The following is a 26,716-nucleotide window of genomic DNA, read 5'->3' on the forward strand; positions in this document are numbered from 1 at the left end:
TCAAATTTTTCTTAGTATTGCCCATGGAGATCTAGGTAAGAAGCTGTTTAAACAATAAGATTAGCTATGCGCCGTCATTCTTAAGGGGCAAAGCGTGCAAACAATTCAACAAACTGCCACAAGAAGCATGCCACATAGTATGAACAATATGAACATAAACAAACACAAACTAAACAATGACTTTTTACAGGCATTACAAACATACACGAAACGTATATAAAATGTATACAATATAATGCCATTGATTTCATATATGTATGTATGTTCAAACATATGTAGTGGTATTTATATATACATACATATGTATGTATGTGTGTTTGTAACAGCTAAACCAATAAATATATAGCTACTGCTGATATATCATGGAAAATCCTTTTTATTTTATCTTATAATACTTGCTAAGAATTAGAGATTTCTTTGATTTTTTTTTTGCTGTTTACTACTTTCTACTATTGCTACTTTTTGTGGCACGAACTCAGAAAAGAAAGCAAATATTTTTGGTTTTGTAATGGTCAGGTTTCTTTCTGAGAAAAAAAAAAAATCCTAATACATTTTTCTTCTAATATATATGTATATAAGTATGTATGAAATATTGTATGTATTTTCTATGTATGTATTTATTTTGTATGATTAGGTTTGTTCTTTTACGAATGACTTTTGCTATTTGTTGCCAAAGTTTATTTGTTTGTTTAATACAAATGTGTGTCTGTGTGTCTTTTGTGTTCAACATAAGATTGAAATAAAGCAGAAAATTAAATAAAACACAAAATTGCGTTAAACCAAAGGTTAACATCATTAGCGTTCAACACATATACACAATCTTTACATTGTTATAAACAAATACGTATGTATATGAACGTACTATGTATGTGTATGAAAGAAGACGTGTATAAATCTGAGAGATACTTTACATGCATTTTATTTAATATAGAATTGCTTATTTCGAAGTTTTGACAGTGTTGCGAAATTAAAGTAAAACTTGCAAAAATGTTTCTAAAGTTTTGAAAAATTTTAAACTTTAAAATAGGGAAATGATGAACATTTAAAACATATTACTTTAAATTTCTTATAATTCAAAATTTCACATATTTTAAATATTGTCAATAAAACAAAACCGCCTTTATAAGGCATTCGAGAGACAATCTTGTTTTTATACATTTCGGCAAAGATTTTTATATAGAAGTATTTGCAGCATGTTTCAAAAATTTTTTCTGGTCAAAAATATTGGAAACAGTTTGTAGAAAACATTTTTTTAACAATTTCTAATAGAATGTTTAATATCGACTAAAACATTTTGCATTTATTACAAGAAATTTAAATCCTTAAGAATGTATACAAGAATTTTAAATTTGTTGCTTAACTTATTTTATTAATCAAAATGTTGCTAGGTCTAAACTTGCTAGTTAGCAACATGTTGCCTTTAATACTGTATTTGAAAAACATATCAAATGCAGCTAAATTCTTATTTAAATAGCTTTAACGCTTCCAAAAACAACATCAAAGTGTTTCTAATTGTTAGTAGAAACATTTTGCTACCTCTTCTTGCATTTTTATATAAAAAATTATTTTCAAAGAGGCCTAAAACATAAAATCAATCTTCATTTAATAATAATAAAAATAAATAAATCCTAACTTAATTCAAATCTAAATAATTAATTTTTGTCTAATTAATTTTCCATTAATTCATAGCACGGCAACGTCGTAACACTTTGTCTTTCGGCTGCTAAACAAGACAGATGTGTAAATGAAAACAACGAGAAAGTGACAAAAATAAAAAAAGAATATACAATTTGATGTGGATGATAATGACAATAACGACGACTTGGCAAAAATTGTTCTTTCTAAAGCTGTCAACAATGTGTGCTTTAACACCGAAATGACTTAAGGCGTTTTGAACATACACACATACATATGTATGTAAATACATATATACAAAGAAACATTTTGAATATAAACACTAACAAACTAATATTTATCTTTTTGTATAGACAAACACTTATACACAACAATAGAAGTATGTGTTAGTTAGGTGTATGTTTAACACATGTTAATAACTTCAAAGTCTATGTAGGTATGTGTGTTTGTGTTAATGTGGCATGTTTGCTAATTGTCTTGTATGTTAATCCTTTAGTTTAGTTCATTACCAAAGTTTTAGTTATTACATTTTGATTTTTATTTTTCAAACTCATATACATACATATAAATGTTTGTATGTATTTTATGTTATACATGTGTTTGTGTTTGCAAGATTTAATCGTTTTCAGCTTGACACTTGTATTAAATGTTATTTTATTATCATCCCTTTATCTAAAAGTATGCAAAAGTTTTTGAGTTTAAGTGTGAGTAGTAGTATGAGTGTCTAAAACTTTATTTAACAATTTAGTGGTTATAGGTACATTTATATATTGTGTTTACTATTTATTGGTTTTATAGGATATAAAAAGTTTTAGATGTGTGTGATTTAGTTTTTTTGTATTTATTTTGTTATAAGGATTAACTGGGTATATAAATGTCCTTGTTTTTGGTTTCGTTGTTGTTGCTATTGGTTTATTAAATGTTATTTAGTTTTTGCATTGTTTGATTTAGTTGGGTAAATAAATAGAAAATATTGTTGGTTGATGATGATGATGGTTTCCTTTACGTTTTTAATTGTTTACATTATAATGTTGACAATATGTAAACAAATGTTATGGGTTTGTATGTAGAATAATTTGAAATTTAATGTTGATTAGAGAGTTTTGATTAAAATTGACGTGCAAAGTTTTGTGAAAATGTAATATTAATAAATATAAATTTGCTTTTAAACTTCGTTAATATAAAGTTAATTAGTTTTAAAAATGTTTACAAGATTTTTGTAATTAGATAATATTTTAGAGAAATTTATTGTTGTTTAAGGTATAAAAATATAAACTTTTAATAAAGCAAACTGTAAGGGTGAAATGTTAATTGGGCAATTATATTGCTAAAGATAAAATTTGGCTTAGAGATCGATATCGTAACTTAAAAACTGTCTCTAGATTACTATTTCTTTAAGAATACTTCCTCTCTTTCCTTGAAAAAGAAAATTAAAAATTTAATTCATATTTTATTACTTTGACAAAAAAGTACCTCTGTAAAACTTTATAGCTTTTGTTACATTATTTTCGTTGAAGTGATAGATTAAAATAAGAAATGTATGCAATTTGGCAAAAGGAAAAAAATCACTACTTTGACAAAAAAAAAAAAAAAAAAAAAAAAAAAAAATCAAATTTATTACACTATAGTAAAATATTTATACATTTTATATTATTTTTTTTATTATTTTCATAGCATACCTTAAGGGATTTATTCTTACGTTAAGGAAAGATGAAAAAACAGAATTTGAAATCATGTGCTAAAACTCAAAGTGACTGATTGCATGGAAGTTGCCAACATTTACACTCAAACAAATACTTTTCCACAAAACAGAGTAAGAGTAAAAAAAAACAATAAAAATAAACTATCTCGAATTGCAACAAGATGGAAGGATATAAAAAATAAAAGTAAAAATCATATATATATAGATGTGTGTAAATATACGAAAAACTGTAAAACATTTTCATATGCATGTGTTCGGTATTGTTTGACATTTACTTTTTTCATTTTTATTTTACAGAGTTAAAATACAGCAAATAAATACAACAAACAATAACAGCAACTAGAGTTCAACAACAAAACAAACGAAGATGTAACAAGTCTTAATGTGTCAAAAAGAAACTTACACATACATTTTCATTTAAACAATTGTTTGTAAAAACGGCAAAGGGAAGTAAAAGGAACTAAATACAGCAAAAGTAGAGATAACACTTTACCGACATAGACGCTCGCGTCTGCCAAACTAAAGCAGGGTTAAATGCGAAAAAAAGCAGAAGGACGAATACAGAAAGTGGCATCAACAAAAGGATTTAATGCATATGTTACCGTTATATATTTGTTTTTATAGTAAAGTGAACAAAAGAGAGGGTGGCAAAAAAGGGTTAAAATAAAACCTTAACTTCACATGTTGTGGGAATTTTGATGTATTAAATGTGACATTATGGTTTTGTTGGTATTCAACATGTTTCATTCATTTCATATATTTATATTTCTTTTATTTTTATCTTTATCTTCAAACATTTATTCATCATAGAGGGTACTTTACTTTGAATTTGATAAATTAATTTTTAAGTACAGAATCTTAAGAGAGTTTTAACCCAAAGAAAGCTGTGTTATTTGATATTTTTGTAGGGAAAAAGGCTAAAGGCGGTATCATTAACCAAAGAAGAGGAAAAAAAGAAAATTATACACTTTGTTGTTGCAATGATTAATTAAACAAAAAACAAACATTAGAAAAGATATAAATTAATAGAAAAATGCCAAAAATATAATTTAAAAACCGACCAAGCACATGTTGCATATCTTAAGGGGCTTTAGAGTAAAACAAAAAAAAATTTGAAACTTTAAGTAATAAACCCTTATTCTTTTAAAAAACTTTCACTTTTCTAAATATAACTTTCTAGTTTTAATCTAACCCCTTTTTTCACACAATTTATTCGCCTTAATGTATGCTATTATGATCAATTTCTCAAATACCAAAACAAAACTTATAGTTTTAAATACAAGACAATACAATAAGGGTTAAAATAACTTCTTAAACATTATTTTCACCTTAATGTGATTTATGTCTGCTTGTGTGTGAGTATGCTCGGAAATAGTATAGAAATGATGTGTTTTGTAATGTGGTCTAATGTGTTGTATGTGGTGTGGTATTATGGTGGCTGTCATCTATTATGGTTATTGATCATGTTTAAATTAAGTTTAATATAATTTTCATGAAGTATATTATAACATTAGTACATGTGAGTGTACAGCAAGTAAGCCATTAGTATGTGTGTGTATGTATATTGTATAGTTTATCTTTAGTTACTAAACTATAATAAATACATAATAGTTTAATGTGTTATTTTGTAAAATGAATTGTATAAAGTTTATTTACAAAATTACAATACACTCAACACAATACAGAGACCTATAAATACACAAACATACAACTTACATTCCTTAGCAAGCAGGCATTCACCTACATCAGGCATTCAATAACTAGTACTTTGGGTATAGCATACTCAAAGGAGCAGCAGTAAATAAACAGTGAGTGATAAAATCATTATCATTCAATTTATTATTTGAAAGCGTAAAATAATTATGAAAGACATTTTACAAAATATTGTTAAGTCCAGAGAATAGTTTTGAAAAGTATTTCAAAATTGTTCTTCTTATTTAGACTTAAAGGACTCCAGATTGACAGAAAAACATTTTTATAAACTTAGATCTTTAACGGACAGGTAAAAGGTTTTTGGTTTATATGTTTGCAATAATTTAAGAAGTATAAATGGACAAAAACCTAAATTTTTCTGATTTTAAACCCTTTCGAATATTATTCTCATTGACTGTAGCTACATTCTTACATATTCTCTGTCTATATGTATAGTTTTACTTGTTGTTTTTGTGGCGTAATTTGTGTAATCATTATAATTGGCAGTTATGCAAGCAAATACTAATATACGCACATAAACGCACTTACACACGCACACACATATAGAAGCAGTCATACATACATAAACACTTCAAAACAACTGCCCGGTAAGTTGGTGACCCAATTTGTTTTAATATCCGTGTACTAGGAGGAAATCGTTTCATCTTTCTAAAGACATCACTTGTATTACAATAACCTGGGGACAGTAATTGATTACAATTGACTTATCGCTAGATTACTTTATGATGATGGGAACCCAATTTACAAGGAATACATTTACACCTTGAAAAACTACTGGGTTCCATATAGATTTATAACATATAACATGCCTATATGCAGGTTTTATTAAAATGGATTATAAGCGAAGGCCCCTTGTGGGTGAATGAATGGAGTGCATAAGTATATTTGTGTACTTATATTAACAACAAACACTAACACACAGGCATAAAAGGACACGCAGGAAGGAAAACAAACAACTAATTAATAGGGCAACATTTAAATTATTGGTTTTAGATTAATTCAATACATAATTTGTTGACAGGTTACAACAATAATAACAACCAACAAAATAACAACAACTAAAACAAGAAATTAGAAATTAAAAGTTTACGCATATTAAATGTTAAATTAAATGATATTTAATGGTAATTTTATAAGAAATATATAACAAAAAATTATTCTTTCAATAAGCTAAATTGTTGAAATGATTATTTATAAACTTTATACGAAATTAATGCGAATTTTACAAACTAAACAAAATCTATTTATTGTATCTCTAAAAAATCCCTCAAAGTATGCCGCATAATAAAAGTATTTTGATCAAATTCGAAGAGTGACAATACAACAACTCTTGAAATCTCTCAAAATTGGATTATGAAAATAAAACAGAATTTTTACACATTTTAACTTATCCATTTTCTTTTTTTCCCAAAAAATTTCATAAAGTATGCTACATATATTACTTATTTATGTTTTTGCTCAAATTTGGATCTTTAAAATAACACATTTTGTAAATACTCTAGCTTAATTTTTTTTCAAATTATATATATTTTTCAAATCCTTTAAAGAATGCTACATGTTTTTCCTAAATATCCTCCAAAGTCATATTTATTTAAGTTAAGATCACGATAGCAAAATCTTTAAACAAATTATATTAACAGTAGTACAATGATTTCGTTACGATTCTATACAGCGAGCAACAATAGCTCACATTTTGCTCACGGCTTCTTCATACCTAATTATTCATACAAAATTGAAATCACTGAACCATATTAAATGCTTGAGGGTTTGACAAATTTCATGCAGTTGAGAGTTTATAATTTATGGAATAATTTAACAAAAATATTCATGTTTTTCTTTTTTTACTCCCGCAAATAGACAAATAAATTCAGCTAGATAATATGATAAAGAGTAAATAGCAAAAGAAAGTATATTTTAAAGAAGAAGGAGGACATTAAGACTTAATCAATTCTAAATATTAGCAAATGCTACAGTTAGTCCTAAAGTTTTTATAGCTGCAATCTTTGTTAAATGATTTATGGACATTTTTGAGATAAGAGAAAATTTTCAGTGAATTTTTCTTGAAATCCCTTAATTTTTCTTTAAGATAATTTATTTTCCAGCTTTAAAACTTAGTATTTAAAAGCGAAATCTTTTTTTAAACAAACAGTCTTAACAGTATATATTTACAAAACCAACTAGAGAGAATAACTGGTATTTTTTATATTTTAATTTAGGTGAAAGCATGTGTTTTCCTCAACTGCATACAAGAGTAGTTTTTCTATTATTTTTATCCTACACATTCTTAAAGAAAATTGGAAAAACAGATGTTGTTTACCTTTTGCAACCTAAACAACAATACAAGGACTATAATGCGATTGTATGTATAAAGAGTGAAAAAAAACGAAACGAAACGGAAATGACAATCATATTGCCAGCCATATGTATGAATGAGTTAGATAAAGATGATGACAACAATAGATCTTCTAAATATGGCCACAATAATACACATACAAACGTACAACAATAATGTAAAAAAGTGAAAACAAAAACGTAAGAAAAGTTGGAAAAATATTTTGCCATTGGTAGGGCAAAAATGTTATAAATGAGGTAAATACCTATATATACATATATGTATGTAAGTATGTCCGTGTACACACATGCTTAGAAATCTTAGGATTTTTTCTTAAACACACGTAAAAGTCAAACCGAAGTAAGGACATAAAAATCTTTAAAAAATACCATAAATACAAAGTTGGAATTGTTTGTTTGTGGCACAAACACATACTCTCCATACAGAATCTTAAGGTTTTGCTAACTGTAAACTACAATCAAAGATATGAATGAACAATTTTTGATATGTAAGATTATCTTGAAAATACACACTCTACACACACATATGGTGTGATGTGAGGACAGTGATGACTGACTTTTAACTTTAACGTAAGATTTGAAGTAGTTTTGGCTACTGTTTAAGTTATATTTCCATGATATGTACACGAAGGCAGTTTGGAAAATTTTTATGAAATTTTCTTATTTTATACTCTAGTACATGGAAACGTTTCGTATTACAAACTTTGACTTTTATGACTGATGTAACGCACTGACAGCATGTCTGTTAAAGTATTTGCGTGTGTGTGTTTGTATGACTAATACTATTTAAGTATTTGTCTAAAGGTAACTTTAACTACTAAGCACAAAAGTGTTATTTGAGAATATTTCTATTTGTTGGATTTCTATCACTTCTATAGAAAGGAAAGGGTGGTTTGCTAGTTTAATCATATAAATGTGACAATTCATCTTGAAAAATTTGTGTTGCTTTTCAACAAAAAATATATAAAATTTTTGTTTTGATGTTCTTCTGTAGTTGTAGCACCACTAAAAGGTGAAAGGTAAAAGTGATATTTCTTTCGCCTAGTTGTATGCCATAAAAAGTAGAAGCACAACATTTTTAGCATAGCAGCACGTGCTGTGCTGACGACTTGACTGCAGCTAGACACTAATGGTGATAACAAACACAACTTTAGTCCAACCGGTTATAAAAACTCTAACAGCAGACATTACTGTGTGTGTGAGTGCGGAAAAAGAAAAATTTCTGATGGTATGTTAAAATGCAATATCATATGACACACACACTTAAGTTTTTATTTACAAAAAAAAGTAACATGTTAGTTTTTCATAACTTGTTTTTCTTGTATGCTTAGATTCTTTCCTTCCTTTATAACAAAGTTTAAGTGGGTTCAAGATGAAAATTGAATTTAGAAAATTGGTTTTTGGGAAAAACTGTTTAAAGTTTTAGTCGTACACATAAGACTGGAAAAACGTAAGTATGTAACTGTGCACAGCAGAAAAAACTAAACCAACATTTTGCTCAAGAGTTTTTGAAAACTAAAATCAACACAATTACTTCAAAGAACTGGTATTTTGAGAGACAGAAAAATACTTATCCAGGCATGTGTGCAGAGAACAGAACATGATATTCTTTTAATTAATTGAAAAGTGCTGTATGTAGTTGTAAAGCCAACACACACATGGAAAGCTTAAATGCTAATGCAGTTCATGCTGCTACTTTTTCTTTGACTAAAATATTGAAAACGCATTTTAATTACCTGCAAATGCGGGCTTTTTACAATGTTAAATTGAAGTTTAAAAAGTTTTTGTTAAATATTTCATTAGTAAGAAACAAATGATCACTTAAACACAATTTGCAGTGATAATTTTAGATGAAAACATCCTTTTTGATAAAAGCGAATTTTTCTAAATTTTATAAATTTTTTTTAAAGATTAAACATTTTAAAATGCAAATTTTTTTTAACATATTAAATTTTTTTGTAATTATTTGTTAACTGTCTGCCCTTTGTTTCTTTTTTACAAAAAAAAAAAGAATATACCTAAATGGAAAACATAAAACGTAAAATAAACAATTAAGTACTTACGCCATGATTTTGATCCGTTTTTAATTCACGATGATTTGAAAATTGTACATAAACCATGCGACCGCGCATCTGTGGCGGATTAATGTTATAACATGAGACCATTGCTGTGGCGGAAACTTCATCGGCCATTTCTAAAAATGCTTGATTTTTGCCCTTTAATATAAGAACATTTGTGACACGGCCAAAAGGTACACCCAAGGCAATGACATCAGCATCACTCGATTCATTTGGAATGTTACGCAAATGTATAACTTTTGAGGGTTTACCTGAAATTAAAAAATAATAAAAAAACAATAGAACTTGTTAATTAGGGGGATTTATTTTGAGAGAAAAAAAGGGTCATAAATGAAAAACAATTCAGTTAATACTTAAATATAAAAAGTTATACAAAATAAATAGATCACGTTTTTTTGTTTGTATAAAGGAGGCTATAGCTAAAAAATCCTTATTTAAAAGTTTATTTTAAATAAAAAATACAATGGAAAATTTTCCTGTATTTTTTTCTGCTATTGTTGCACATTAATGCTAAAGAATAATGCTATTTTAAAAAGGTGTTGACTGAACTTGTTGACACATTGTAGAAACCTTAAATAAAGCAAAAAGAAAAAAATAACAAAATATAATATGAATGTTTTGCTACAATGTGTACTCTAAGGCCATCAAAAATAAATGTAGCTGAGCTTATTTTAACTTGAATTTAAAAAAAAAAGAAAGCAAAACACTGCAAAAATAGTAAATAAACATTTTAAGGCACTTTATACAAAAAATGCAAAATATACATACCTATACTAGAGTAAATGTACCTTTTTAAAGCTACCTAAAAGTATGCAGTAAAATCTAGGAGAAGATCCCTAGTTATTAAGTAGCTTGCCATATAAAAACAATGGAAAACTATGCTCACACTCTGTGTATGTTGGTTTATATTTGGCCCCTAAAAATATGCTAAAGATTTTTTTATTGTAGCATACTACACTTACCCCAATAAAAACAACTACAAATGTTTGGTAGAAAAACTGTGTCTGTTGTGTTCACATATGTGTATGTGATTGTTGTTTGTTTATATACTATATTTTGTATTTTAAATCCCATTTGTTCACAAACATGAGGGATTTTTTTTATAGTTCATTTTTTCTATAAGTTTATGCTAAAATTTTGGAATATTTTAAAACAACTACTACTACAACATGCACAAGACTTAGCAGCTAGTTGTTGAGTCTTCTTTTACTACTCTACACACCAGGTTTTTTTGTTTTGTTTTTTTTTTTTTGGTTGAACCGAAAACCTGCATAAAAAGCTTTACAAATTTACCTTTTGTTTTATATTTAAACCTAGACATACAACTAGACATTGCGAAACAAATGGTAGGACAGACGGTCGTATGGAGGGTCGGACGGACGGACATTACAACCAGAGACCAACGTGGTTTCTACCATATTGTTATTTACTAGTGTTGCCTGCATTATATGCCACCTTTAACAATTTTATTATATTTTATATTTTGTCTACATGATTATGTTACATGTTGCATATGAAATGTTTAAAGTATTAAGTACAATGTTCACTCAATGAATTTATGATTGCTGTGGGTTACTTAGTTCCTTTAGAGCAGCTACTAATTTTATATGTGTGTGTGTTTCATTCTCTAAAGGGATTGTTTTGTGACATGAAAGAGTTTTGTGGCATTAAAAGAAAAAAATAAACAAACCGAAAAAAGTGTTAAACAATGTGGCATTGGAGACAAATTAGTAAAACGCAAAGGATTTCAAATTAAAGAACAAAAAAGTGCGTTAAACTTAGAAATAAAAATATTAAATAATTTTCCTCAATTTTACATTTCTGGGTGAAAAGTTAATTTTTTATATTACATAAATATAAAAAATATTTTAGTTTTTTTTTTTAATAAAATTGGTAAAATTTTGATAAAAAATATTCTAAAATTAAAAAAAGGGTTTGATGAAATAATATTACGTATTATACACGAAATTTTCGTAAATATCGGTTTCTTTTTTTTATTTACTTATTTATTTTTTTTTTCATAAAAGAAAATGAAATTTTTTGTAGAAATTACACTGTTCTATCAAGAAAACTATTATGTATCTGACGATCCGTACAACATTTTTTAAACTAAATTTGAATGTTTGCTTCATTTCAAACTTATTTACGTCACCTCGCTCCTAAGGTCAATGTTTGAACTGTTTGTAGTTTTATTGGTTTGGTTGTACAACCTGTTCATTTGTGTAAAACAACATAAGTAACGAAAAAAAAAGAGATGAGAAAGAAACCATGTTGCACTCAATACAAAACGGAAATTACACTTTCTGATTAGTTCATAACGGAAATAAAACTGAAAATAAATTATGCAAAAAAAGGCACATGAATTACAACGAAAACGATGACATTGAAGGGCCATAAAACAGGCAACAGTATAAATTAATGGAGAACAAGAGGCAGTAAATTAAAAAAAAAAAGTTTATAAAAAAATTAAACAAAAAAAAAAAAAAAAATCCTAATAAATTTAAAAAAAAAACCCGGTGGCATTTAAAATATTTGTTATCTCTATCTCTCTATATACAAAATGTTATTTTTATATACAAAATGTCAAATAAAGATATCAATAAGATTTGTTAAAATAAAAGTGTTATGGTTTAAATCTAACTAAAACGATTTGTTAGTAAATCATATAAATCACAAAAATATATAAAATAAATAAAAAGAATAAAAAAATAAATTAAAACATGTATTCAATTTAGTTTTGTGTGAAATAAAATATGCTGTACTGTTATATGAGGTGGAGATTTAAAGGATTTACTAAAAAAAAATGATTTAGATTTAGAAACAAAAACCAACAAACAACTAGATTGTTTTTATATTTAAATTGAAAAATGCGTTCAAATAAAACTTAATTTTCCAAATAGAATATTAATGTCTAAAAGGTTTTAGTTATGTCGATTCAAATATTTAGTTTTAAATAAATAGGGATAAATAGATACAACTTATTTGTAAATTAGAAGATTTAAAGTATCTTTCATTTAAAATGTAAATGAAAAAAAAAATCACCTAATCTGCAATTTGACCTATTTTAAGCTTTACATGAAGCCTATTTTTTCCTGCCAATTTTTGTAAAATTTTCGTTTTCGTACGTAAAAAATCCTTTTTTATTAAAATTGTTATTACTACCACTATTGAACTTAAATCTGAGCTTAATATAACATTCATAAAACTATGATTACTTTTTAAAGAGGACAAATAAAGAGCACATATATATATATTACAATACATACATACATACATTATATGCAAACACACCCCAAAACTCACTCATATTTGTAAATATTTTCTATGAATCTACAGTGAGAGAGAAAGCAGAAAAAAATCATTTTGTAATTACTTCTTCAATGATGTGGAACAGTCAAGATTTTTTTTGATTCTGTTTTGGTAGTTTTGAGCTTTATTTCGAAACTATTGTTTTATGAGTTTGTTTTAAACGTATAAATACACTGGTGGGTTTTGGAGAATGTTTATGCATTAAATATGAGAACGAGTAGTAAGTATAAGTAGAAATTGCAAATTGCTAAAGATTTATTTACTTTTTTTTTGAAAAAAAAAGAAAATGAGAAACCCAGAACTATATATATATCGGGAGCAGAGGACAAGCATGTAAAGTATAGGTCTTTAAACATAGTTTTTTTTGTTGTTGCCAGTTAGCAGGAAAAAAACTGCATGCAAATATTTAATATGAAAAAACAGCAGAAGAAAAAATGAATAGTTTTTTTATTTCTTTTTATATGGAAATTAAGCAAAAAATGGAACTATTTTCGTAATTGAAATGCAATTAAAAAAACTGTATATATACATAGTCCTCGACGACTACAAGTAAAGTAACGTTCTTTCTCTCCTTCTTTCTCCCAACACACATTTTAGCCATAACAAGCTCAAACTGACTGCAAGTTGCCATCATTTGTTCCCATGTCTGTTATATTGAGAACATATTTTTAATGAATTACATTTCTTAAGGGTGTTAGAAAAGTAAACGAAGTTTCAATGAACATGTATGGGTAACAAAAAAGCGAAAAGAACTACAAAAAAAATTATGGTACAGAAATCCTTTTTTCAAAATTAAATTCATATTGCTAGCAAATGTATGTATGAAATAGCTGAAAGTAGTTTCCATTGAAAAAATCTCTGTTAAACAAATCGAGTATTTGCAAATAAAACATGTTTTATGGTAGATTAAACATTAGTTACAAATTAATTTGCTAAAAATTAAAAAGAGATCTTAATTATATTAAAAGCAATGTTAAGTGAAGTAAAAAAGCGGACGGTAGCAGCAGGTGGGGGAAAATGACATTTTTGAAATATTTTTAATTTTGTTGAAAATTTGTTTTATAAACCTGGGATAAATATTTAGGAATATGATCATAGAATAGTTCCGAAGCAAAGTCTAAAAAACAAATAGTTTAATTTATATTAGTCAATAGTTTAGACCATAGAGTAATCTATAGGCATCTCCACAAAATAATCCATAAACTAGTCCATTGGCTAGTCTTAATTCTAGTATATAGACTAGTCAATGGTCTAACATATGATATAAAGCATTGACTATTCTATAGACAGTATAGACTAGACTTTGCACTATCATAAAAACCATAATCTACAGACTACTAAAAACACTTATCCTTTTACAGTATGGACGAGTCTAATGTATAGATTATGGACTATGAAAAAGTCTATTGATTATAATAGATTATTATCTGTTAATAAGTGTATGGATTACCCTTTGGACTAGTATATAGTAGACTATAGTAGACTATTGACTAAACTATTAGCTAGTCTATTGAATAGTGAGGTAGAATATTAACAAGAAATGGACCTACTTAAATATTGGCTATTGAATAATAAGTCTTTGGACTTGTATCTAAGAGCAGTTCTATTGAAGTATAGTCATGAAATTTATATAGAAAATGTTTGTAAACATTTCAACAATTATTTTAAATGCTTCAAATAATTTCGTATTTGGTTTCAGTAGGTGGGTGTTGCATACTTTTAGGGGTCCTTATAAATATTTATAAATAGTATTTTACGCTGTTGTTATTGCTACTGCAACTATGTAAATGTTATCTTTAACTCAAAAAAATAACACAACCGAGAGTGTTGTGTTAAATCAACATTAAATATTGTCATATTTTCTTAATAAAACAACAACACCTCGTTGTTATTACAAGTATGTTTTTGTGTGTAAAAGTTCGTTTCTCATTTTTTCAATATTTTTTTTATATGAGGATGTTGACGTATGCCTACTGAACAAATTGAAAATAAATTTTATTTATATATGACACACAAACACATACAGATTTACATGTAAACAGATAAATACAATAAACAATATGTTAACTTTCTCATGTATAGATGTAATATAACAGCAACAACAACAACGACAACAACAACAACAACATTACATAATATTATGTTTGTTGATACATAAAGACTCATACTGTCATATATTCATACAGTCAGATACTATAAATATTTATGTTTGACTGTTGGCTTGTCTGTCGTTCTGTATAGACAGACACCCAGCTGTAGATGAGTTTTAACATTAATCTTTTAATATTTTTTCATAGATTCTTTTTTTAAGGTTTTTATTAAATTATTTGTATAAGGTTTTATCTCTGAATGAGTATAAGTATGAGTTTGTATTTTTTTTAATATAATTGCTTTGACACCATAAACTTATGACAAACACATTTTACAGATTCAAACAGTAGAGTGAAGAAAGAAAAAAATATATACATAAAAATTGCCTATAAATATGCTTGTATATTGGTAAACAATTTCATTCACATTCAATTGAATTCAATATTTGCAATATTGTATTAAAACGATGATAATCAGGCATTCATGCTTACACATACAACAAGCATTTATTTATACATTTTAGTCCTGGCCAAATACACACACACATGTATGTATACAAAACATTGGCAGTCATGTTGTGTTAAATACCAATTATTAACTCTCACTCATTACAAATTTAATCGGATACGTACTATTTTACACATACCAACAAACAAGGCAAATTATTGTATTTGTATGGGTATTGTAACGGAATTGTAAACGATAGCCTTTAGGCAAAAAAGTTAAAAAAACATACCAAAAATAATACTATAAAAATAACATGCGTGTTGTTATTTTTTTGCTTTTTGTTTATATTTGTAACAATTGTTGTTTGTTGTAGTAGTAATAATGTATTTACAATAAATGGAATTTTTAATTAATACAGCGTGTGATTATTTTTATACAACATTTGCATTAAATGTTTTCTCTTATTTTGTGTTTTTTTTTTTTTCTTTTTTTTTGTAAACAAGGGCACACAGAGGGAGTGTGTTGATCATAGATACAGTAAGAAGCAGGTGGTAAACAGGTATTTTACTCATACAATATAATCATTTATTTTTATTATTTATTATTATTTTTCATATTATATACACATTTTTGTATTTTTTTTTTTCAATTGCCCCTATGAATATGCAGTAATATTTTAATTTTTCATTAAAGATATATATAAAGTAAAATAAAACAGCAGTGTGAATTTAAAGGATACACTATTTAATATTAATATAATCAAATGTTATTAAACTTGTAAATACATAGAATTAGATAAAATTGCAGTTTTTAAATGTATTATAAGTTTCTTAAAGTATGCTAATGTTTTGTACGAAATAAAATTCTTATAATATTCGCGAAAGATGAATTGAAAAAAGTTGTTTAAAATTTTCCATGATATTTTCACAAATTATTCACATTTTACATTCAATATGTAAAATATATAGAATATTTAAGCACCTAAAGGTATGCTCTTTCTTATATAATAAAACTGAATTCTGGGAAAGAAAATTTTAAACAAAGCACTTTATTAAAGTTATCATTAATACCTTTAAGCCCTTTAAAATGAAACCGAATTTTTTCAAATAAAAAAATATATAATAATAAAATTGAATTACAATATAATGAATGAGAATGACAATTCAACCAGCCAAAGGTAAATAAAGTATTTGGTCAATTGAACACTCAAACATATTTTTTTCAAACATATACATATTTATATGTAATTTAATTTATTTTGTTTATAATACAAAAACAGTTAATATAAATGTAGTTGTTGTTGTTTTTATGTATTTATTTAATATTATTGTTTTATTAATTTACAGTAATTTATCAATGGACTAATATTTGCAACAGATCATCACATATGCATTGAGGCTGTTAAAAATAACAAATGTATTGTATTACAAAATTTTTCTCTGTGGCAAGAGGACAAATTAAAATGTGTTCACACTTAAGTGTACAAATAATAGGACTCAATTGACGCCATTTAATAGGCTATATTAAATATGTTTTATAACAATATACAAAAGGTCATAATATATGGCAGAAAAATTGCATATGAATTTTATTTTAGTTAAATTTTAATTGTTTTTAAATATGTATATAAATAACTTTGTCTATATAATATGCAATTGCAAATAATTTGTAATGTGAATGTAAAAAATATAGTTTACTTTTAGGCTTTTTCCAAACAATTGAAAATTTTTCTAAAATTTTTGAAAGCAATATTCCATGAATTACAATATTAGTTAAATAATATTTTTCCCCGTATGTTGAAACGATTGACTAATATTATTAGGTTTGTTACAAGAGTAAATGTCATATAGAATGAACAAACATTGAACATTACACTAGAAGTCATAACATAAACAAACAACCGCCTAGATCACTAAAACCTTTAAAACAAACAGCAACACCTAATGTCTATAGATATAAACAAAATGTTTTATAAACAAACATAACCGTAGCATACTAAAAGGGGCAACGAGAAGCATATTTATTTAATTATTATATAATAAATATTAAAATATTTAGAAATTTCTTAAAATTTTCTGTTTTTGTTTAAATTTATAACTTGAGAACATCTTCTTAATCATTTTATCCTCTCACTAAAGAATTCCTTTTCAGTTTAAGGAATTTGTTCTTTCTTGTTACGTTTTATTGTGTTGTCATCACAAATTTGCCATTCAATTTATTCCAAAATGTCGAGTGAACACATAAAATGGAATTTTAAAGCTCCCAATATTCAACGACAAATTCCCAACAGATACTTCTATGGTGTTATTATTGTTTTGATACATATGTATGTTTGCACAATATGTGTGTGGGAATGTGAGTTTGTTCGAATTTGTATGACTGTTGTTACAATGGCCAAACGTTTTTATGGCATTAAGTTGAAATTTGTTGCATGTCATAGGATGTTTTCACTAGTTTTAGTTGTTAGTTTTTTTCAAAACTGTAGTTTTTTTGAAATAACATTAAAAATTTGCACGAGGGTTGTGATTAGAAGAAAATTAGAAGTAGAAGTTCAGTTAAACAACCTTTGTGGATGTTTTTTCCCCCTACTTGAACTTAAACCTTAAATCTCAAATTCAGCACAATATATAGAATGTTCTCTCTTTTGACACTAACCCTCGTTATTAAACATTGTCTCCTCCTTCCTAGTTTCATTAGATATTGTAATGTTTAAGGATTTTTTTTTCTAAAAGTTGGTTTGATATTTTTCGCAGTAGTTTTCAAAGAAACCCAAAACTAACTACTACAACAACCAGCAAACAAACAAAAAAAATTGTCGTAATCATCGTCATTGTATAAAAGCAACACATGTTGCCTGTTCTTATAGAGAACAAGGATAGAAGTAAATGTGTTTCTATATGTGTGAATGTAAAGGGATCTAAAGCTGAAAATACAAAAATAACAATTGACTGTTGCTTTCCATTGTATTTTATGAACGTACTACATATGACCATGAACAAACCAATAGAACAACAACAACAAGTATGGGAAAGAGGATGTGAAAAAAGCTATGGAATGAGTAGTAAAAGTGGCTTTGAAGTTGAATTGAATGAGCTAAAAGGTGGATTTGCTTAGTTGCATGTTATAAATGGTTGTAGTAGTAGTGGCATGTGTATGTGTGTCTTTAAGTGTATTAACAAAAAATAAACATATTGACCATAAACACAATACAATACAACACTGTTTTTTTTTCCTTTTTAGCAAATTTGTTGGGTTTTCATGACGAAAAAATGTGTAGTATAAAAAAGGGGCTACTTTTTTACCGAAGTTTTCGTTTTATTGGTTTAACATGTAGTTGGCAAGTGTATACGAAATTCATTGATATTTTTTGTTATTATTGTTGTGTATTATTTTCAAATAGTATTGTTGAAATTTTTTTATTGGACAACAATGGCTGAGAGTTGTGGGTAAAATACAGGTGTTGTAGTTAGTTTTATTTTTGTATAAAAAATCTGTAAAAATATTACATATACATTTACTTTTTATTTGCACAATTGGCAATTGTTGTTTTTGTTATATATTTGACAACAATAAAAGTAATAAAAACTAATAAAAATCATACAATTTTGTAATCAAAAGCTAGTAGCCGTTTGCTAATTTGCAGGCCTTTTGACAAAGGTTAAAAAAAAAGACAAAAAACTAATTAGTGCTGGTTAAAGAAATAATTTACTTTTAATGCTAATTTTAGCTTTTTATTTTACAACAAAGTGATTAAAGTTGTTAGAGAAAATGTTAAAGGAATATAATGAAGCCTGCAGCCAAATTGAAACCAACTTACTGTTTGATAATCCAACAACAGAAAAAAAAACAAACAAAAACATAGAACATTGTTACCGCCATTATCAAAGTTATCAGCAGTCCCCCGCTAGTAACAATTGTAACAACCTTTCAATTTCCAGGTTTTGTGTTGTTGATTTTTAGCCCACAACCAAACCCAGGTACGGTTGTATAGATGAAATGCCTGTATTGAACACAAGTTGGTAAAAATGGTGGCAAGAATGGGTAGCTAAAGCTGAACCAACACACGAGGAAATACAAAAAATATACATATAACTGTAGTTTGTTGCTTTTTAATTAATAGAAAAGTCCTTTGTAAAGTAATAAATAAATATTATGTTTTTGTGGTTACAAATACATTGCAACAACAACAATCTTTCGCACATACAACAGACGCACACACATACACATACAGCTATATAAAGTGAAAAATATTGTAACCAACCAAAACTATCGAGGCAAGCAACATTATATACTTCTCGACTATTACTACGACAGTTTGAATATTGAAGGACTTAAAAGTGTTTGGTAGTGAGGGAAATAAGTGAAAATTTTTTACCTTTATAAACATGAATATTAACAAACGTACAGAGAGCGCAACGAATAAATGTCTGTTTGTATGCATGTATAGAGATGTGATTGTAATCCCAGAAACTCAAACAAAAACATAAAAGTAGAGAGAAACAGTATATGGTTACAATGTAAGCCAAAGACCATCACCACATAATAGGTAAAATTAAAAACTAGTCAATGGTTAGTAAGGAACTACTATAGTTAGAAAAATTGCAGTAGATTAAAAAAAAAAATATTTAAAATTTATTCTTTTTTGAACAAATATAATTTATTTTTTTTTAATTTATGTATTTAGAAGATAATTAATGATAAAATTAAAAAATGTGTATAAAAAGTATGGTCTATTTTAAGGCTGTGATTTATTTAAAAGTCGATAGTTTAACAATCAAAAGTCATCATAACTTCTCAAATATGGCTAAATTAAGGACAATTTTGTCTCTGGTTTTCGACTTATTTTAAATTTTGTTGATCTGTATAATAAAGGACAAAAAGGCATAAACTATATATAATAAGAAATTTCCTTAGCAATGTTTAAAACATATAAAACAATTAAAACTTTTATCCATTTATTTAATGATTATTTGCTTTTATGAAACAACAAATTAGCCCCATTTAAAGGTATTTTAATAAAATGCAAAGGATAATTATAAATGTCCTTAATAACTTAAAAACACACAAACTTATACATAGCAATAGTAAACAAATATTTTGTTTGTACAGAAAAAATATTTATTACAAAAAAAATTAATAATAATAAATACCAAACAGTCCGTCATTGAAAAAAAAATAAAAAAAACATAATTATTATGAAATGTTTTTGTAAATAAAAATGGGAAAAAATTAAAATATTTTTGTTAAAGGTTTTCAGTATTGAACATAAAGTTCCTAAGGGTTAGAGGCAGGGAGTAGCGTTGATTGTTTTTAGCCATAAAACATAATAAATGAATGAATGGATACTTGTGGCTATTACACCGGTTGGTGGCTGGCTAGTGGTTGGTGCTGCGTTATGACAACAACAAAGCATACCACCTGATGGTTTGTAAAGTTGTTAGCGGGTTGGGCTTTACTGTTAATTTTTTTTTCTGCCATAAATGTATTGGTATTTTCAATAACAAATATTTATTGAACAGCAAAAATATTTTAGGCTCTCAAAAATATGCTTTAGTGTGGTTTACAATAACAAGCGTACACTCATATACATATACAATTTAGTTAAATATATGTTAGAGTGTTGTGCTGCAAATATGCATGTGTTGGAGGGAGTAGAGTTGAGAGATATATACATATATAGTTGTAGTTAGGGTGTTTACAAAAACGTTAAAAGAATTTAAATTAAATTGTTTAAAATTGTGCATGTTATTGTGGTTATAACGCGGTAGTTGGTTTTATTATTACGCTGTTGCTGCTGCAGTAGATTATATCAATGATATTTTGGTGTTTCTCTTTTTTTTGGTTTATATAAGGTTTTTTGTCGTCATATTGGCTAACCAGATCATCATATTGGTATTTGCTTTGTATTTAGAAATTTTATTAAATTCTACGCATATTAGCTAATATGTATAAGTGATACAAATGCGTGTGTATTGTTGAAATAATAAAATTTTTTTAGGCTAAAGATTTTAGCTTTATTAGCTCGTTTTGTAGAAAATAAATTAATATAAAAAATAACTATAGAACTTAAGAACAAATATTAATTTTTACTGCATACTTTTAGACGCCAATTAAAAAAAACTAAAAAAAAACAATATCCTTTAAGAAATCTTTTTTTCACAAACAAATGGATATTTTATAATATTTTTTTTAATCCTTCTGCAATTATTGCAATAAAACTTCACATTATTGACATTTTAATTAATTTATGACTTTGAATTTTTTTTAATTTCTTTAGTACTTTTGTTAAAATATTCAAAAGAAATGCATAAAATTTACTCATAACTAAAACTTCATATTTATTTAAATGACATGCATATCTATAAACTTAATATTAATTAATTTATGTTGTTTTTAATACATATTTTTTTTGAAATTTATTTTTTTATTTCTTTTTTAATTCTAGGCGTTTTTAGTAAATGAATAAATACTTTTTTTAACAGGTAAAAAGGTAAATAAGGAATGGCTAATTAATTAAGATTAACTACTTGCAAATAGAAGAAAATGTATGAAATAACTTGTTACTTTTGGTAGGAGGACAGTAAAAACTTCTTATTTCAATGGTTTACTAAATATTAAGGTTGCTTGCTTATTGATGGAAACAATTGTACTGAGCCATTTATAAATGTTTAAGTCCAAATGGATGCACTAAAAATAAGGGGGCGTGGCACCACTTCTTGAATAGGGGATGTGGTACCTCCTATAAAATTTAAATACAAAAAATTTACATGTCTGGGAAACTGTTAGAGTTAGAGTTTGTAAATTTTTAACGAATTACATTGGCATTCATTGAAAGGGGGAAAATAGCGGACTTTCAATAGGGACTTGGCACCTTTCATAATCATTAAGTACATATTAATTTAATAGACTAATCTATAGAATAGTAATAAACTAGTTTAAAGATAATTTGATTTCTTATTTTTTTTATAAAAAATTTATAAAAATACATATTTTTTTAATTTAAGACTAAGTTTTCACATAAAATGGAATTAATTCATAACTTATTTCTTTTCGTATTATTTTATTTTTACATTATATCTACAACAGCTAGACTGTTAATCTATTTTACAGCCTTAATAAAGTATTGAAAAACTTTATAAATTTAATACGTTTTAAAACTTTTTCATAAAAGCTCAAATACTGTTGCTCCTTTATAAGTATTATTTAACATGATTTTTATCTTCTCTTATATATTTTTCTGAGAACAAAAAAAAAAAAAAAATCAAACAAATAAGAAAAAATGTTTAAGCTCTTCACAAAATCTCCTAGAAACAACAAGAATTACTTTTTTTCATAAATTTTGTTAAAAAGAAAAATAAATAAAAAAATATATATAATATAAACCTATTTAATTGCTATAAATGTTTTTTAGTTTCGTTTACACACAAACATTATGCTCATTATTATTATACGTTAAAAAATAAAAAAACAACTTCTCATTGAAAAAGGGAACGAGAGCAACACAACAGAAAATTGTGTAAAATATATAAAAAAAAAAGAAAATAAAATATAAAAAATTCATTTTTGTACTTACCAACTCCACCCAGTACGGTGCTTGAGTCCAATTTGGCTTTCTTTGTGGCTAAATCCTGATTATTATTGTCCGAAGCGGGCGCCATAACTGCTGCTTGACTTAAAAGTTCGTCGCTACCACGCTGCATCATAGTAAACATCAACAACATCATATGAAAAGAGAACAACAAGATAACAACAAAATACAAGTTAGTATTAAAATAATAATAATAATAATAATAAATATAATAAATATTTGTTATTTACACTCTCAAACATACACACACACTTTGTCTTGCTTATATACTTTGGAAATAGAAAAAAGTTCTTGTTTTTTTCCTCTTATATATTTTATTATTTTTTTGTACTTAATATAAATTATGAACAGATTTTCTAAGCTAATAATTGTAACAACAACGCTTTTTTTTCTCTTGTATATAAAAAGAGATTAAGGACATAAACAACAACATTTCTTCTTTTTTATAATAATAATCAAGTATTAAATAGAATAAAAGACAAAAAATCTAGAGTGTAAGAATAAAAAAAAAAAAAAAATAAAAAAACAAACAACATAAAAATGTAATTAAATATAAATTTTTCGTTGTAGAAAAAAAAACTGGGTGAGTCTGGATTTTATTTTTATTTATTTAAGCTGAAAATAAATATTAAGCTAAGAGGACAATATAAACTAAAGTTGTTTTATTTAATATTTATTTTTGGTTTTTCTTTAAAAAGAAATGAAAGAGAATAAAATAAAGTAAAATCTATTGGAAGTCTGCAAGAAATATTTCAATAATTTTATTTTTTGTCATTTTCATTTAAAGTATTTGTGTTATATTTGGATTATATAAAAGTATAGTCTACTTTAAGGCTTATTTTCTATAGATTTTAAAATGATTGCTAAGAGAAAATAATATTTAAAGATTTAAACTTCAAAAATAAAGTATATATATTTAAAAAAGTTAAATTTATTGCCTAATTTTGGGCCGAATTAAAAATTTTTTGAAATTGCATAGTTTTAGGTTTTTCAAAATTATCGATTTTCTCTAGTGTTTTTAAAAGGGCTTTGTTAAAAAGCCATCAAAAGACAACTTTTGTATTTGTTTTTACTACTATAACAACTTAAATAATTTAATTGTAATAACTTAACAGTTGATTACAGCAAAAAACAAGCAAACGAATTGCTGCTTAATTTTATTTCTAAATAAAACTTACAATAAAAAGTTGTTTGTGTGTTACTTTATAGCTAAATAATATACATACATAAAAATTATGTTTGTAGTTAAATTAACTTAATAGAACCCAACAGTTAGGTTGGACAGTCACGAACTACATATTTTACCTAACATTTTGACACACCTGAACACCGACTGTCCATATCTATTATCTATCTTAACATGTGCTTGAAGCTGTGTTTTAGTGTTCTCCTTCACTCGCTTAGAAAGTTGACATTAAAGTGACAATTATCTTTACCCTCGTTTAAAAAGACAAAACAGGTGTTAAGACGTTAGAGGAAAATACAGTCTTTGACTCTTATCGAACTGCTGGGAAACCATGAAATAATAATTGTAAGCAGTTTAATTACGACACACAAAAGAAACTAACATTATATTTAGTTAAACTAATGAACTAATTACAAGAACAAAACGACAAGGAGTAAGTCTACTTTAGTTGGCAAATAAAGCTGTTACAACAAAATAAAGGATCTTTTTTGGTAGAATAAATAAAATAGAGTAAAAATGTCGCTAAAAGTTTTCTGTTTTTTTTCAACAGCTCCTTGAAGTATACTACACTTTATTATTAATAACAGCAATAAAAGTATTACAAGTTAATTATGTTAAATAAAAAATCTTTTTGAATTATTATGACTTTCTTTGGTCTTTGTTAAATGATTAAAATTTAAGAAGTGGTTATTTTTTTTAACCAGACATTAAATTAAATTTTTCATATTTTTTCTACTGGTTTTTACTATTTTATTTAATGAGTCCAGCCAAATGACCCATTTACTTAAACAAATAAACGCATACACATTTAATATTTACTCTATACATCATGCAAACCATATTTTTTTTAATGTTAAACCATACATACAATATGTATTTCAAACCATATACATAAATTTCCAATCTAAAAGTAGGCAACATATTATGAATAGCTTTGATTACAAATGTAACAGAGAAAACAAAATAGGAAAATATAAACCATATCAAAAAAAAAAAAAAAAAAATAAGAAAAAAAAACAAAAAAACCTAGAAAAATATTAGTAAGATGAATGAAGAATCATTAAAACTGAAAAATGTGGCAAGTAAATGTGGGCCCATAAGTAAAAATAGAGAAATGAGTGAATGAACGTTCAAATAAATGAATGAATATATGTAAGTATGTTTGTTTATTTGTGTATGTGATAGTAACCCACATCTAGGTACAAGTACCTTTAAATATACACACATTTATATATACATAGTATGTACATACATATGTATGTATGTATTTTACTTAAAATAGACCTTGTTTTTATTTTCATATATTTTGTTTTCTACTGCTGTTTATGTTTTTTTGCCTAGACTTATCAAATATTTAACATACTTTTAGGCGTATTAAATATATATTTTTCTTCTTGTTATTTTGTTTTTGTTTTTTGGGTGCTTATTTTAAAAGGTTTTTGCTTTAAAACATTATTAAATGACCTTCTTAACATATGTATGTATGCAGGCGTGGGTGTGGAGAGAGGATGACACAATGTTAAGAAAGATTTAACAGAAGCTTGACATATGTTTTCTGTTTTTTATAATTAGTGGAGACATTTGTTATTATTGTTAAGGTTTTATTGTGTTTTAAAATTTTATAAATTTTTTATATAGTTTTTATTTTGTGAATTAATTTCAGTAGTGTAGTGCTTTAAATTTTATGCCTTGTTAAAATATGAAGCCTACTTTTGGTTGTTACTTGACGTATTTTTTTCATAATTTTATTTTAATTACTTGTTAAAGTAGTGTTGAGTTTAAGAAGATATAAGATTTAAACCTTAATAGACAAATTAGTAGATAATAGGCTTAAATATTAATATATTAAAAATAATTATATTTAAATGTTTCTTCTTTAATAGTATAGTTTTAGGATTAGTTGTTAAAAATACAACTATGTCTTAGGCTTAAAATATAAAAAATATAAATTATTTTCAGTTTTCTTATGAAAAGTTATTATTTTACAAAATAATTTTATGTTTATATAAAACTTTATTTCATAATATATCATGCAAAAATGCAAAGTTTTTGCTTAAAGAAAAGTAAGATAAGGGTTAAATATCCCCTCTAAATATTTGTCCAAGTTTTAGAATAACTTAAAAACCTTTATTCATGTTAGCTCACTTAAGTTAAGAAAAAAAAAAAACGTAAATACTTGAGGCTACCAACATCTTCAACAAAATTTTGTGTGTCACTTATTAACAAGAAGCTAATTTTTCAAGCGGAAATTAACATAATACTGGCGGCTTTCTATTTCTTGTTTTTTTTAAGACAAGTTAATTAATTTTCACAATAATAAGAAAAAAGTGCTAAAAACAAGGCCATAAATTTAATATAAAATTTAACTTAAGCCTTAAGACAAAACAACAAGGACGTCAACATATTTTCTGAAAAAAAAAAATAATAATAAATCTATTAAACCAAATAGAGATAATATCATAACTGACCTTTTCTTATTATAAAAAGTTAATTTTGGCTAAGGTTTTGTTTCTATAAAGCGTGTTAAAGTAAAATAATTATTTTAAAAGTTAAAAATCACTGCAAAAATCAACAACCCCTCCATGTAAATTATAAATTATATTTACTAAAAATAC

The 26,716-nt window shown here is 26.0% G+C and overlaps 1 protein-coding gene and 1 long non-coding RNA gene across 11 annotated transcripts in view; one reads left to right on the forward strand and one right to left on the reverse strand.

The window, feature by feature from the left end:
- LOC124419358 overlaps positions 1 to 4,147 on the forward strand; it is a 30,348-nt gene extending 26,201 nt beyond the window's left edge. The window contains exons 2-3 of the long non-coding RNA XR_006940513.1: positions 3,310 to 3,521; positions 3,635 to 4,147. This is a non-coding gene — a long non-coding RNA (uncharacterized LOC124419358). The remainder of the gene's footprint in view (positions 1 to 3,309; positions 3,522 to 3,634) is intronic.
- Positions 1 to 26,716, reverse strand: part of LOC111675656 (polypyrimidine tract-binding protein 1) — a 242,772-nt gene that overhangs the window by 37,768 nt on the left and 178,288 nt on the right. For all 10 annotated transcript variants that reach the window (XR_006940512.1, XM_046948408.1, XM_046948412.1 and 7 more), the window contains 2 exons: positions 22,901 to 23,021; positions 9,466 to 9,731 (listed from right to left, as the gene is read on the reverse strand). Coding sequence is in view for 9 of the 10 variants with exons in the window: in XM_046948408.1 (XP_046804364.1) it covers positions 9,466 to 9,731; positions 22,901 to 23,021 (387 nt within the window). In the remaining variant the exon portion in view is untranslated. The remainder of the gene's footprint in view (positions 1 to 9,465; positions 9,732 to 22,900; positions 23,022 to 26,716) is intronic.

The sequence above is a fragment of the Lucilia cuprina genome, chromosome 4 (genome assembly GCF_022045245.1).
Source record: "Lucilia cuprina isolate Lc7/37 chromosome 4, ASM2204524v1, whole genome shotgun sequence".
NCBI classification, from domain to species: Eukaryota; Metazoa; Arthropoda; class Insecta; order Diptera; family Calliphoridae; genus Lucilia; species Lucilia cuprina.